Genomic DNA, 14,134 nt, shown 5'->3' with positions numbered 1-14,134 from the left:
GCGTTTGCAGTGTTGAATTTACCACTAACTTTTAGACTTGTTTCAGTCTAAAAACAAGAAACCAGTTCAAAAGGCAAAGTGTTTATTTCATATCACAGAATTGCAATTCAGGGCACATAGTTTAGGTTGAAACCCAAAAAGTGTCCCAATTACAGGAAGTGGGCTCAGGGTTTTTATTGAGGAAAAAGAGGAAGATTAGGTAAGTTTTTTAAAAAGAGGTTCATCGAAACAAAAAAAACAACAACAAAAAAAAAGAGGTTCATCGGTGCTGATGAGCTGGGCTAGATTTGTACTTCCTTGACTGGTAGGGAGAAGTGGTGACCAGGCAAAAGTTCACTTTTTTCAGTTTTTTTCAAAGAAGATTTTCTCATTCTCGTGGACATCTTGGAATATTGGCAATTCGGCCCAGGTTCAAACGTTTAGAAAACAAGATGTGCAAGGAATTTCCTCTGAAATGGCTGTTCTGACTTAATTATTAAAAAAAAAAAAGGCTATACTTACGTCATTTCTCATAGGGATGTGGGCCAGGGTTTCACAGACTTCAAAACTACATCTTGGAAATACCTGTTTGTGCCAACGAAGTTTACAATTTACTGAAACATAAAGCCATAATACATACGTATTCATTTACCATGAGAAATCTTCCGTTGCTCAGACTCATGTCCAGCACATTCTCTTCTTTAAGCCAAATCAGAATCAGAATGTCAACATATAGATGCACAATGACATAACCGAACAGGAATATTTTTATCTTTAATGGCATCTGGCCATCCCCAGGAAGGAGCTGTGCCAATGGGTTCAGAAAACTCTTCTTGGCTACAGTTCTCCACTCCCCTCTCTATGTATGGGCAGCCTTGCCAATCCTCCTGGACTACTCTCATTCTGTTGGCTAAAGCACTCTTTCCAGGATGGTACTTGGAAAGGCTATGCCTGTGTGAGCCTCAGCGACTCTCCCTTTACTAGATTTCCATTGCTGACCCCTCTTCAGGTTGATACATTCTTTATTTAAATATGTTAATATTTTCAATTAGGTTACAGCCAAGCCTTGCTGGCAGGGAGCCGGTTTTTCTCTTTAAGGTGACTTTGCATACTCTCCACTTATCCCTTACTTGCTAAAATAGAAATCTTGTAATCTTAGAGAGAAAGGTAGTATATGTTTTTCCAGTGCTGAGAAAAGACTTCATCATTTTTTCCAGGAACCACAGACCCATGCAGCTCACCAGCTGCTTCACTGTCCCCTTTGCTGGGTCCATTAACATAAGAATTCCTAGGGGATCAGTCCTGGCCCCTTCCCCCCCTTCCGCCTACTGTATTCTCCCTTGTCACCTCAGGTAATCCCATGCCTTTTGTACTGTCTATGTGGTGACGATTCCCACATTTATGTCTCCAGTGCAGACCTTTCTACCAAGCCCAAACTCAAAATCTCCACCTGTCAAGTCAGTATCACCGCATGGATATCTCATCAGCATCTCTAATGTAACACCCAGAAATAAACTTCAGACTGAGGTCTTTCTCAACTCTTCATCAAGGTGTTCAGGCCAGAAACCTTGCAGTTGCCCTGTTTCCTTTCTTGCTCTTATCAAGCCTTGTCAGCCCTACTTCAAAACATGTTCTAAATCTACCACTTCTCTACCACTGTCCCCTAGTCTAAGCCACCATCATCTCTGTCCTTTGCCACAATAGCCTCTTAACTGATTTCCCTACTTCCAATCTTGCTCTACCCATCATTCTCAGTCGTCAGGAGGATCCTCTAAATCAAACCTGATTTAGCAGATACTCTCTCCCTAGAGAAATTAGTGCATATGTCCCACAAAAAAAAAAAAAAAAAGGTACAGGCCAAAAAAAAAAAAAAAAAAGGTACAGGGGCGCCTTGGTGGCTCAGTCAGTTGAGCGTCCAACTTTGGCTCAGGTCATGAATGTGCAGTTCATGAGTTCAAGCCCTGCATCAGGCTCACTGCTGTCAGCATAGAGCCCTATTGGGGTCCTCTGTCCCCACCTCTCTCTCTGCCCCTCCCCAGCTCCCACTCTTTCTCTCCCTCAAAAATAAATAAACATTTTTTTAAAAGACAGGTACAAGTATTTTCATAGCAGCTTCATTCATAAGATTCAAAAACTTCAAATGCCTATCAGCCAAAGAATGGTTACATTTAGATAAACAAATCGTGGTATATTCATATAAGGAATACTATTTGACAAATTTTTAAGAGACCGAACTACTGTATACAACAAGATAAAAAGATCTCACAAACAAAATATTGAGTATAAGAAGCTGGACCAAAAGGAGTACATACTCTATGAACCCATTTGTATACAGTGCAAAGGAAAAGCAAACTTATCTACAGTGATGAAGAAAAGAGAGGCTACCACCAGGAAGTGGAAATTGACTGTGAAGGGGCACAAGGGAGCCCTCTGGGTGCTGGAAATGTGCCAACATCTTGATGATATAAGGTTAAAAGGGTGCATACATATATAAAAATTCACTCCCGACCTAGGTGTTTTTCTGAACATGTTAAACTGCAATTTTTAGGAAAAGTTTTAATGAGATTTTACCACTCCCCTTTCTTTAAATCCTCCAATGCCTTCCCATTGTACTAAGAATTAAATCCAAACTTCTAATCAAGGCCTAAAAGGCCTTGTGGGATCTGGCCCCTGCCTGCCTCCCCAACCCTCTTCCTTGAATCTCTTCAGCCTCCCTGGTCTCCTGCTACATACAGCTCCAGCATGCCCACTGCAAATCCATCAGAGGACCCTGGCACTTGCAGTCCTGCTGCCTGGAAATCCCTTCTCCCAGACCTTTGCCTTACCATTCAGGTCTCCACTCAAAAGTCACCCTTCAGAAGCAAAAATAATATAAAAACAGGGAGGGGGACGAAACATAAGAGACTCTTAAATATGGAGAACAAACTGAGGGTTCCTGGAGGGGTTGTGGGAGGGGGGATGGGCTGAATGGGTAAGGGGCATTAAGGAATCTACTCCTAAAATCATTGTGGCACTATATGCTAGCTAACTTGGATGTAAATTAAAAAATAATAAATAAATAAATGAATATTAAATTTTTTTAAAAAGTCACCCTTCAGATGACCCTCCCTACTTCCCAGGCAGTATCCTATCACCCTGCCTTATTTTTTTTTTTTTACAAGATATCTCTATCTAAAATTATTATTTTTGTTTACTTTTTTATTTTTTGCCTTCTCCTACTTAGATTGTCATTTCTAAAGGAATAAGGACCTCATCTGACATATTTACTGCTATATCCCCAATATATACTTAATTTCATTAAGTAAGTAAACACTTAATGAAATATTATTCCAAATAAGTTTAATTTTATTATCTTTAGTATATATGATAAATTTCTGCTTACTCCCATTAAATATAAGTGTTGAACTAACAGGTAAATAATTTGTTTCAAAGAATATAATTTAATTACCTACTAAGAGTTGCCCCATTTTTAGTCTAGAATTGTTCCTATCCCTAGACTCAGCTCTTCTCCACAATGGCTTATATTAAGTGTGGAAATAAGACTATGGCCCAGGAGGTGATAAGTGGGTATGTGGTAATGATGGTTAGCCTCATTAGAGTGTTTACCTGACTTGAGCACTTTTCTCACTACTTTACATTGATGAACTCACCCCACCTCCACATTAACCCTATGAGATGGTCACCATTTACAGATGATGAGACTGAGGTACTGGATGGTTAAGTAACTTGATATGATCACACAACTCAGAAGTGGCAAAACTAAAAATGGAACCCAGGCAATATAGATTCAGAGACCTAATGCTTTTTTAATGCATCCATTTAAAGTATGCAGTTGTGGAGCGCCTGGGTGGCTCAGTTGGTTAAGCCTCTGACTCTTGGTTTCAGCTCAGGTCATGATCTTGTGGTTTGTGAGATCAAGCCCCAAGTCAGGCTCTGTGCTGGCAGCACAGAACCTGCTTGGGATTCTCTCTCTCTCCTCTCTCTCTCTCTGCCCCTCCCCTGCTTGAGCTCTCTCTCTCTCTCTCTCTCTCAAAAATAAATAAAGACATTTTTAAAAATTAAAAATAAAACAATGAAATATACAGTTCTATGAGTTTTAACAAAAGTATACGCCCATGTAAGCACCTCCTTGATCAAGATAAAGAACATTTCCTTTGCCCCCCAAAATTCCCTTGCCCCTGCAGTCAATATCCCCATCCCTGGCAATTACTGATCTCCTTTTGGTCACCATACATTAGATTTGTCTTTTCTAGGGGTGCCTAGGTAGCTCAGTCAGTTAAGCATCCAACTTTGACTCAGGTCATGATCTTGCAGTTTGTGGGTTTGAGTCCCATGTCAGGCTCTGTGCTGACAGCTCAGAGCCTGGAGCTTGTTTCGGATTCCGTGTCTCCCTCTGTCTGCTCCTCCCCAGCTTGTGCTCTGTCTCTGTCTCTGTCTCTCTCTCAAAAATAAATAAACATTAAAAAAATTTAAGATTTGTCTTAGACTAGAGCTTCATTTAAGTAGATTCATACCGTATATAGGTCTCTGGCTTTTAGAGCTTTCCAGGTGTTTTAACCACTGCCTTATAAAGCTTCCTAGTGTAGCTTCTTTGCCCAGTTACTCATCAGCCAACCCCCTGTATTCTATCACTGCTTCTAGCAACCACACTCTAAGCACAGGAGATTGTCAGGATGGGGAAACTGAGGGACAAAATGGGGTCAATGATAGCACTTCTAAGATACCATAAAGTTCCAGTGAGAGATGCTAACAATTGAAGCAAAAAAAGCACAAAAAAAGCTCTTATCCTTTAGGAGTTTATAAGCCAGTTAAAGAGGGATTATCTTATAAGAAAGCTGGTTAATAGCAAAGGAAAACATTCATTCAACAAGTACCTATTTGGTAAATATAGTATAACATGACTATGCAACTGGCTCTAGAATTCATGCAGATCTTCGTTCAAGTATTCCATCTATCATTTCGTAGCATGTGACCTTGGTCAAATAACTTAATATCCATTTCCAGATCTTAAAATGGGGGTAATAACAAAACCTACCTCGGGGGGTTGTTACAAGGATTAACTGAGATAAACATTTAGTACAGTATTAAACACTTAGTACTGGCATATTAGGAAGAGTTCAGTAAACATTAGCTGTTACTATTTTTACAATTATTATATATGCCAGGCATCTCGGGTACTCTCGGGAGATAAATTAATAGAATGAGATTCCTTCAGGGTTCTTGAAGAGATTCAGTGTAATACAAGGATACTTAGATTGGGATCTATGAACCTTATGTAATTTTTGCTTCAGGATATTGGAAATACAGGCATGTATGTATTTTTTTTGGATAGGGTCCACAGTTTTTGTCATGCTCTCAAAGGGCTGTCTGGGGCCCACAAAACATTAAGGACCAATGGTCCCACGCATTCTCAATGGGAGTGGTATCCCCCCCCCCCCCAAAGGGGACAAAAACTGGTTTGGGGAGCAGGAATCTTAGATATTACAATGGTTTGTGTCCCTCCAAAGGGCCCTAGTACATAAAAAGATATAGAGCACAGGGGCGCCTGGGTGGCTCAGCGGGTTAAGTGTCCGACTTCAGGTCATGATCTCACCATTGGAGAGTTCGAGCCCCACATCGGGCTCGGTGCCGACAGCTCAGAGCCTGGAACCTCCCTCTCTCTGCCCTCCTCCACTTTTAAATAAAAATTTGGAGAAAAAGACATATATAGCATATCTGTGATTTAAAATTTCATGCCCGCAATTTGAAAACAATGCGGGGCAATTTGAAAACAATGTCTCCAGCCGTGGTGGTAGAGGGGCAATGATTTAAAAAAAAAAAAAAAAAAAGGTGGAAAAACCCTGGTTTAGTGAATAACAAACAGATGTGTGAACTGAAGTACTAAAATGTACCAGCAATACTGGGCCTGCACAGAGAACCGCTGAGCACCAGTATCTGCAGGAGCCAGGGGCGGGAGAGCTGGAGGAGAGTCTGGGGGAGTCAACCTCATTGACTGGAGGAGGCACTCAAAAATTAGTGTTGAATGAGTGAAAGCTCCGAGATTCTGCGAATGAATGCCTGAGGAAATAGTGGTTCCAAAGAGAGACGTGGGGAATTCAGCAAAGGCACTAATTTACTCCTCGATGGTGTGAATTCATCAACATGCTATCAGATAAGAGCCAAAAATACCACACAGGAGCTTATATGAAAAAACACGCTAGAAATCTTCAGCATAAGGGTAACAGTCCTTGAAGTCCTCACCAAGGATCAGTTAGTCAGTTCATTTGATAGATGCCATGGAGGCAGAAAGGACACAGGGACTGAGACAAAGCCTGCTACCACCATGGGGCGCCTGGGTGGCGCAGTCGGTTAAGCGTCCGACTTCAGCCAGGTCACGATCTCGCAGTCCGTGAGTTCGAGCCCTGCGTCGGGCTCTGGGCTGATGGCTCAGAGCCTGGAGCCTGTTTCCAATTCTGTGTCTCCCTCTCTCTCTGCCCCTCCCCCGTTCATGCTCTCTCTCTGTCCCAACAATAAATAAACGTTGAAAAAAAAAAATTAAAAAAAAAAAAAAAGCCTGCTACCACCTGGGGCTGCTGGAGTACTGGCTGCGGGCACCTGGGCTCGGAGCCAGTGGCCAACTATGCTAGGTCCCAAGTGCCTCGGCTTATGACCACATCAAAGTAACTGCACAGCAGTGCTGTTTGAAATGAAGTCAATTAAGCCCATTATGATTTAAAAGCCTGGCATCCTTAGCCATTCATTGTGTGAAATGATCACGTGGAATCTTCCCCAAGTTTTGACAAATGCCCACTAGGTGATCCCACTTGCCTGTGCCACAATTCACCTGAAAGTCAACATATGCCAAACCTAATTTACCATTTCCATCCCAACTCCCGGGAAATTCTTCCTGCTGCATACTCTCATCCTGATTCCACTCTCCCTTCCTCCACTATATCCAATCTAACACCTCACCCTATTCTTTTGCCTTCCAGAATACCTCCCCAGTGCATCCCCTCCTCTCCATCGGGCTTCTATCACAGCCCTCGAGGACTGCATCTCTCCCTAAATTACTGCTGAAAGCCCTGCTTGGCTCCTTGCCCGGTCTTCTCCCTAAGATCTTTTCCCCCCAATACCACAGTTCTAAAATGCAAATCAGTCACTCCCTTGCTCAAATCCTCCCTGTGGCTTTCCCTTATGGATAGCAGCTTCCCAGCCAGTGTGCCCTGCCAGTGGTGCTCGGATGGCAATTCTCTCAGCACTCCGGGCTGCTAAGCATATCCCAGGACGGCTAGAATTCCTGAGCCAATAGCTTCCAGCCCGAAGCAGCCTCCTCCCTTTGCCTCAGTGTGCTGTTTCGAATGGTTCTGGGCCACACAAGAAAGGGCAGAGAAGCCCTATCAACAGGAGCTCCCCAGCTAGCTCCAATGCCATGCAGCTCTAGTGGATCACTTGTAGTGCTGTTGACCAATCTCGGCTTCTGCTCGGGAGCATCCAGTCTACCAGGAGGGAGCTTCCCCTTCTTTGCCCGGGAAACATCTACCCTTCCTTTGACATTACATCCGAACTTATCACTCTTTTTTCTGGAAGTTTTCTCGGATTTTTCATGCCGGGATACCCTTCCTCACGCTCCCAGAATATTTTGTGTCGTAATAATGGCACGTGTCAGCTCACTGCCTTGGTAACACCAGAACAGAAGCGCTCTGCACATCTCTGTATCATTCAGCTGCCGCTGGCAGGTCTTATAGGTACCACATCACGTGAGTAAGAACGGTGCAAGAGAGGGGTGTCTGGGTGGCTCAGTCGGTTAAACATCCGACTTCGGCTCAGGTCATGATCTCACAGTTCGTCGGTTTGAGCCCCACATCGGGCTCTGTGCTGATAGCTCAGAGCCTGGAGCCTGCTTCAGATTCTGTGTCTCCCTCTCTCTCTGCCCCTCCCCAGCTCACACTCTGTCATCTCTCCCTCTCTCAAAAATAAATAAACATTAAAAAAATTTTTTTTAAAGAATGGTTCAAGAGAACGAGAGGGCCGGGTGCACCGTTTCTTGCCTAGACATCAGCAAAATCCATGGTCATATAGACCAGAAAGAGAACTTTAGGAAAGTGGTGACATAAGAGGATTAAATACAGCAAAGAACAGAAAAGGGGCCATTGGATTTGGTCTAATTACTCAAAGTCTCTGAAGACAGATTTCCATGGGATGGAAGTCAGGTGTGGAAGGACTGAGGAGGAAAAAAATAGGAGTAAGATCCAAATTCCTCATTCATGATGTCTGAAGGGAAAGCATGGAAGAAATGTAGGTTTACCGAGTTCCAACGGTCCCAATTTCAACAGTTTCGCAATTATGTAAGACATTTATGTACATAGTGTTGAAGTAAACCAAGTTTAACATAGTATGCTCAGAGAAATCTAGCTCCCCTCCCCATCCCAGTGTATGAATTTCCTTTTTGGTTTATCTGGTTTTTTTAATGTAAATAAATGCGTATGTTAGATGAGGGAGCATAGGACGTTCCGTTCTGCTTGTTACTTTCTTCCCTTAATGTATCCTGGAGGTCTCTCTAAAACAGTAGGTAGTCTTCTCTCTCCTTTTTACCGCTGCTGTGTAGATTTACCAAGTTATTCAACCAATCCCTGACCAACAGAGGAGAGCGGTCTCCAACCTACTACCATTACAAGCAGGACTGCAGTGGATGGCTTTGTGCATGTTCCTTCCTGTTTTTGCCAGCATTATCTCCAGGAACTTCACCTCTGTTCTCGCTTCATATTCACAAAAACCCTATATCACGGGTACTTAGGGTTTCCAGCTTATAAGCTAAATGTAAGCCTTAAAACATAGAATAAGCATGCTCCCTCCTACCTTACCATTCTTTTCCCAATATACTGACGTCTCTTCTTAGAGAAAACAAAGAAGTTATTTTGCCGAGGAAAAGAGCACAAAGAATAAACAAGGAGTTTAATTTTATTTTCTCTGTGCATTTGCAAAACACTTAGGACCAACATAAAAAAAAACAAAAAAAAAAACACCTCCTGTGAAAAGAATTACACTTAAAAAAAAAAAAAAGGCCTGAGAGGGATTAGTGCCTCAGCCCTAAGGAGCTACAGCAACTCGGATTGGTCCAAGGATTTGAAAAAATATTGGGAAGATAGAACAGGAGGCAAGAGAATGAGAAATTACTGAGGAAGAGGGCCTCGAAGTGGGCCACGAGGGGGAACTGGAGGCCGGGGGGTGGGTCTGGGTGGAGGCAGGGGGCCCCGCTGGTAGCCGTAGGGTGGGGGTCGTGGAGGCCCAGTGTACCCGTGAGGAGGCATCAGTGGAGGAGGCCCACGCATCCCATGTGGAGGCATAGGACCTGGGTGACCTGCACACAAAAAAAGAAAAGTTGACTGACTTCAGCAACAGTTGGGAAACAGGTACTAGTTGATGTTGGGAGAATGTACAGAGAAGACTGGCAGGGACACCACGAGCAGAAATGTAAATAAAAGAAAGGGCAGGGGACAGGAGCGTGACAAAAGAAGCTGCAAGAATATGACATTTGAGGATGGGGGGGGGGGGGGGTGGCTGGATCCTACTCACCCATGGGAGATCCAAACGGAGGCCCTCGAGGGGGCATGCCCATTGGAGGAGGTCCAGGATGAGGCATTCCAGGGGGTGGTCGGGGTGGCGGCTGCCCCCCAGAGCCTGGGGGCCCGGCATGGGGGTGTCCTAAGCCGTGAGGGCCATGGTGGGCCAGCTGCATCTGAGACATCCCTATGAGAAAAAAACAGACACAAAGAGAAAGGAGACAAAAGGCATACAAAAAGCAAAGAAAAAGAGAACAAAATAGAGAAAGACATGATGTCAGGAAAAGAAGAGTATGGAAAATAGGGCTGGTACAAAGTGCCCTTATCCTCAACCCCATTCCAAGGTTACAAACAAATCAACTACCAACCCACCCACCTTGCTCCTTCCACGACTTTCACAGTATCACGGTGCTGCAGAAGTATGTAACGAACAGAGTGACGACAGGATTTGGGAAGGTAGCAGAGACACTGTCTGAGCAAAGATCTAATTCTAAAGAGTAAGTAAGAATTTTTCAAGTGGACAACAAAGTAGACTAGAGCATCCCAGGCAGGACATCAGCATGCGCCAATCACAGAGCCATCAAACAGCACAGTATGTTTGGGGAAAACCAGTAACTCAGAGAAATGCAGAGCAGCAGCATGTAGTCATGGGAGTAATGAACAGGCACCAGATCACGAAAAGCCTAGAATGCCACGGTGATAAGTTTGAGTTTCACTCTGTAGATAAAAAGGAGCAACAGAAGAATTTTGAGCAAGGGTATGTGAGCATCTGTGTTTTAGAATTACTCTATGCAAGTGGATCAAAGACAGAGAAACTGGAGGCAAAGCATGAGAAAATTACTACAGTAAATCAGGTGTGAAATAATCAGTACAAGAGGGCCTGAACTAGGGCAACTGGCAGTGGGGCCAATGCCAGAGATATTAATAAGACTTGGTATCTAGAGTGGGGTGACAGGAAATGGTTTAAAATGGCTCTCAGATTTCTCAATTAAGCATTTGAAAACAAAGAATACTAGAGGAAGAACAGGTTTGAAGACAGGGGTAGAAAAGTGGAGAGGTCCATCACACAGCAAGATTAAGGGTCACAGACCAGAGACACTTATCTAGGAGGCATCAGTGTACAAGTAATGGAGCCATGTGGAGAAGAGAACCGAATATAAAAACCTAGCTACGTGGGGAGAAAAAGAAGCCTATTAAGGTGACTGAGACTGAGGAGTCAGAGACAGATGAAGAATCCAATAAAACCAAGAGACAAGATTTTCAAACAGGACAACATGCCCAATTTCAAGTATACCAAAGGGCAAACCAGATAAAGAATGGAAGCATCCCCTAGATTTGGCAATTAGGTCACTGCTTTAGGGTAGAAATCAGAGAAGAAAAGTGAAGTTAAAGGGAAGGGCGCCTGGGTGGCTCAGTCAGTTAAGCATCCGACTTGCACCCAGGTCATGATCTCACTGTTTGTGAGTTTGAGCCCCACGTCGGGCTCTGTGCTGACAGCTTGGAGCCTGGAGCCTGCTTCAGATTCTGTGTCTCCCTGTCTCTCTCTCGGCCCCTCCCCGCTTGTACTCTGTCTCTCTCTCTCTCAAAAATAAATAAAACGTTAAAAAAAAATTTTTTTTAAGTGAAAGGAAAAAAAAATCAAGTACAGTTATACTCTCTGGAAAAACTTACATCAGAAAAAGGAAACAGGATGATAGTTGTTAAAGTGAACAGAGAACAGTATTTTGTGTTTTATATGAAAAACTGAAGAAAAGTTGAGCTCTGGGGCTATTATTATCACTGTTGAGGGACAAGGACAGGAGCATAAGTGGCAGTAAAGCTCCTCTGCCAAGGCCATCCCTCCCTTTCCCAGCAAAGAATACCCACCTGGATGGGGCATCCCACCTGGTGGGAATGGGTGAGGATGTGAGTGTCCATGTCCAGGATGTCCAGCCCCTGGGGTTCCCGCTGATGGTGGGCCATGTCCTCCAGCCCCAGGAGGCATAGGCGGCGGGGGCATGGCTGGGGGTATCCCGGGTGGAAGGGCTCCTGGAGGCGGCACTGGGGGTGGGAAGGACCCAGGAGGAGGCATGCCTATAGAGGAAATGGAAGAAAAGTTAATGACAGGGAGAAGAGAATGTCTGTAGAGCCTGTTCCATCTGGCCTCTTCAGGCAGGAAAAGCTGTTTCCCCTCCTCCCAGCTCTTCAAAGTCAGAAGCAATACTAGACAAGTCTGAACAACTTCAACCTCCTGGAGAAACTCAACAGCCTTCTTCCCCACCACGACTATCACCCCTCAATCCCTCTTTCCTCACCTACTGACTCCACATCCCCCTTCATCAGGTCCTTTATCCTTCCTCCTGCTCCACCACCACCATATCCCAAACACAAGACAAAAGTATTTTGAATAAAAGCATTACCTGGTGGAGGAAGCCCAGACCCCAGTGATGACACCACAGGATTGGGGGCAGAAGGAGGAGGAGGTGCGTCTGCAAACAGCTGATGAGGGCGGTCGGCCTGGGAGAGGGGGTTCTGGGCTGCCAGAAGTCTTTCAGCTGCAGAGCCATGGCGCTCGCCCTTGGAGTCCTTCTTGAAGGCATAGGACACAGTGATAGGGCGGTTACAGAGATACTGCCCATTCATGGCCTCGATAGCTGCATCCGAAGCATCAAATGAAGCAAAATTAATAAAGGCATAACCTTTGGAGTTGCCTGTGTCAGGGTCCCGCATAATTTTGGGGGTTTGTAAGATGACCCCAAAGGCGCTGAAAGTATCATAAAGCAGCTTCTCATCAATCTCTGGGTCCAGGTTGCCAATGAAAATGTTGGCCCCCACATCCAGGTTCTTGTTGTGAGCTGAAGCTTTGTTCACCCGTATTGGTTTCCCATAGAGTTTGATCATGTTCATGATCTTAATGGCATAGTCAGCATCTTCCTCACTCAAGAATTCCACAAAGCCATAGCCTGGGAAGTAAAAGAGCGGAAATTAACAACTTAAGTGATTCAAAATGGGGTATAACTCATTCACCTTCCAAACCACAAGAAATAACGACTTTGTTTCCATTGGGAATGGTTCCAGAAACAAGCTGTGGGCTACGCTTAAAAGAATCTGCAGGGGCTCCTGGTGGCTCAGTCGGTTAAGCATCCAACTCTTGATTTTGGCTTAGGTCATGATCTCAGGTTCATGAGTTTAAGCCCCACACTGGGCTCTGTGCTGACAGTGTGGAGCCTGCTTAGGACTCTCCTTCTCTTTCTGCCCCTCCCCTGTTCATGCTGGCTCGCACTCTCTATCTCTCAAAATGAAAAAAAAAAAAAAGAATCTGCGGAGAATTCATTCCAAAACATCTATAAATAAATACTGCTGGAGCCCTCCACCAGCAGTTTGTCCCCTCAATACATAAACGCACCTCTTGTCATGTACTCACCTTGGTGCTGACCTGTGACTCTATCCTTTGGCATGTGGGTGTTGACTACTGGCCCCGCCTGGAGAAATAGCTCCCACAGCAGTGGTTCGCTAACCTTCTCGTCCAGGCCTCCCACGTAGACAGTGGCATCTAGAGGATGGAAGCCGGTTAGGCCAAGTATGAAAGAATGACAGGAAGGAGATAACAGGCGGAGGAATTGGGAGTGGAGATGGAGTATAGGAGCAAAAAGAAAAAAAGAAAATTCGGTTAAACGCTTACACCTCCCTTTCCAGGAACTAAAAAGCCTTCCGAAAGCTAAAGGTTCTGCTACAAATTCTCTTGGTGAATTGTTTTGTTTTTGGTTTGGCTTTTGTTTTTTGTGGGGTTTTTTTGTTTTTTGTTTTTTGTTTTTTTTGAATGGGAAGGGAGAAGGGATTGGGCACAGACAGCACCACCCCTACAGGCCTCAGCCTACACTCGGCCACCCTCCCTCCGGCAGGCACGGGGGCCGGTCTCGCGCCCTCCAGGGGGGTTCGATCTCCTGCCCAGGCGAAAACACTGCTGGCCCTAGTCGATGCCTGCCAGCCCCCGTGGGCCTATTCCGGGTTCATCCCCTCCAATCACCCTGGTTCCGCTCGGAGATCGGCCCGGCCGCCATGGCGAAAGAGCTCCCGCCGTCTCCAGGCAGCGGTCCCGCCTTCTGAACTCTACTTCCACTTCCGGGGCGAACGCGGACGTGAAGGCAGTGGGCAGGGCCGCGGCGGGGGAGGAGCCGGAAGCGGCCGCGGCGGGGGAGGAGCCGGAAGCGGCCGCGGCCATCTTAGGAACGGCGGAGACTTCCCGCGATTCGGTGGGCCGCCTCCCATCAATGGCCCTGCGAGGAAGTGCTCGTGCGGGCGGTGAAAGCGAGGGAGGCGGGATGCAAATGCTCAGACCCTCTTAAGGCAGTACTGGACGCTAAAGGATCACACTGCTCCCAAAAATGGAAATTCAAAAGCTGAAAGAACAAAACTTTACTTTTTTATATTTTGTTGCCAAACGATCCTTCTTTGTTCCCCAGAGGAGGGTGTCCTGAGGACCCCTACCCCCCCAGGGATTCTGCTGCCTTAAGACGCGGAGGCAGCTCCCACCCCGGCCCACAACCCTCGGACAGCGGACAGCGGTGGCCTCAGCCCCAGCCTGGGCTTGAGGTGTTTGGTTTTCCTTCATGGGAAAGAAGCGGAACGTCTAACTC

The 14,134-nt window shown here is 45.3% G+C and overlaps 1 protein-coding gene across 1 annotated transcript; it reads right to left on the bottom strand.

Moving 5' to 3' along the window:
- Positions 1-8,898: 8,898 nt before the first annotated feature.
- Positions 8,899-13,611, bottom strand: SF3B4 (splicing factor 3b subunit 4). The gene is made up of 6 exons (XM_047848046.1): positions 13,525-13,611; positions 12,922-13,050; positions 11,918-12,460; positions 11,385-11,591; positions 9,532-9,705; positions 8,899-9,316 (listed from the first exon to the last, which is right to left on the bottom strand). Exons 1-6 carry the CDS (start codon positions 13,556-13,558, stop codon positions 9,129-9,131), a joined length of 1,275 nt encoding a protein of 424 aa, XP_047704002.1. The 5' UTR covers positions 13,559-13,611; the 3' UTR covers positions 8,899-9,128.
- Positions 13,612-14,134: the final 523 nt, after the last annotated feature.

The sequence above is a fragment of the Prionailurus viverrinus genome, unplaced genomic scaffold, assembly GCF_022837055.1.
Source record: "Prionailurus viverrinus isolate Anna unplaced genomic scaffold, UM_Priviv_1.0 scaffold_50, whole genome shotgun sequence".
In the NCBI taxonomy this organism is placed as follows: Eukaryota; Metazoa; Chordata; class Mammalia; order Carnivora; family Felidae; genus Prionailurus; species Prionailurus viverrinus.
The sequence above is the reverse complement of the archived record's forward strand: the minus strand, read 5'-3'. Positions and strand labels throughout refer to the sequence as shown.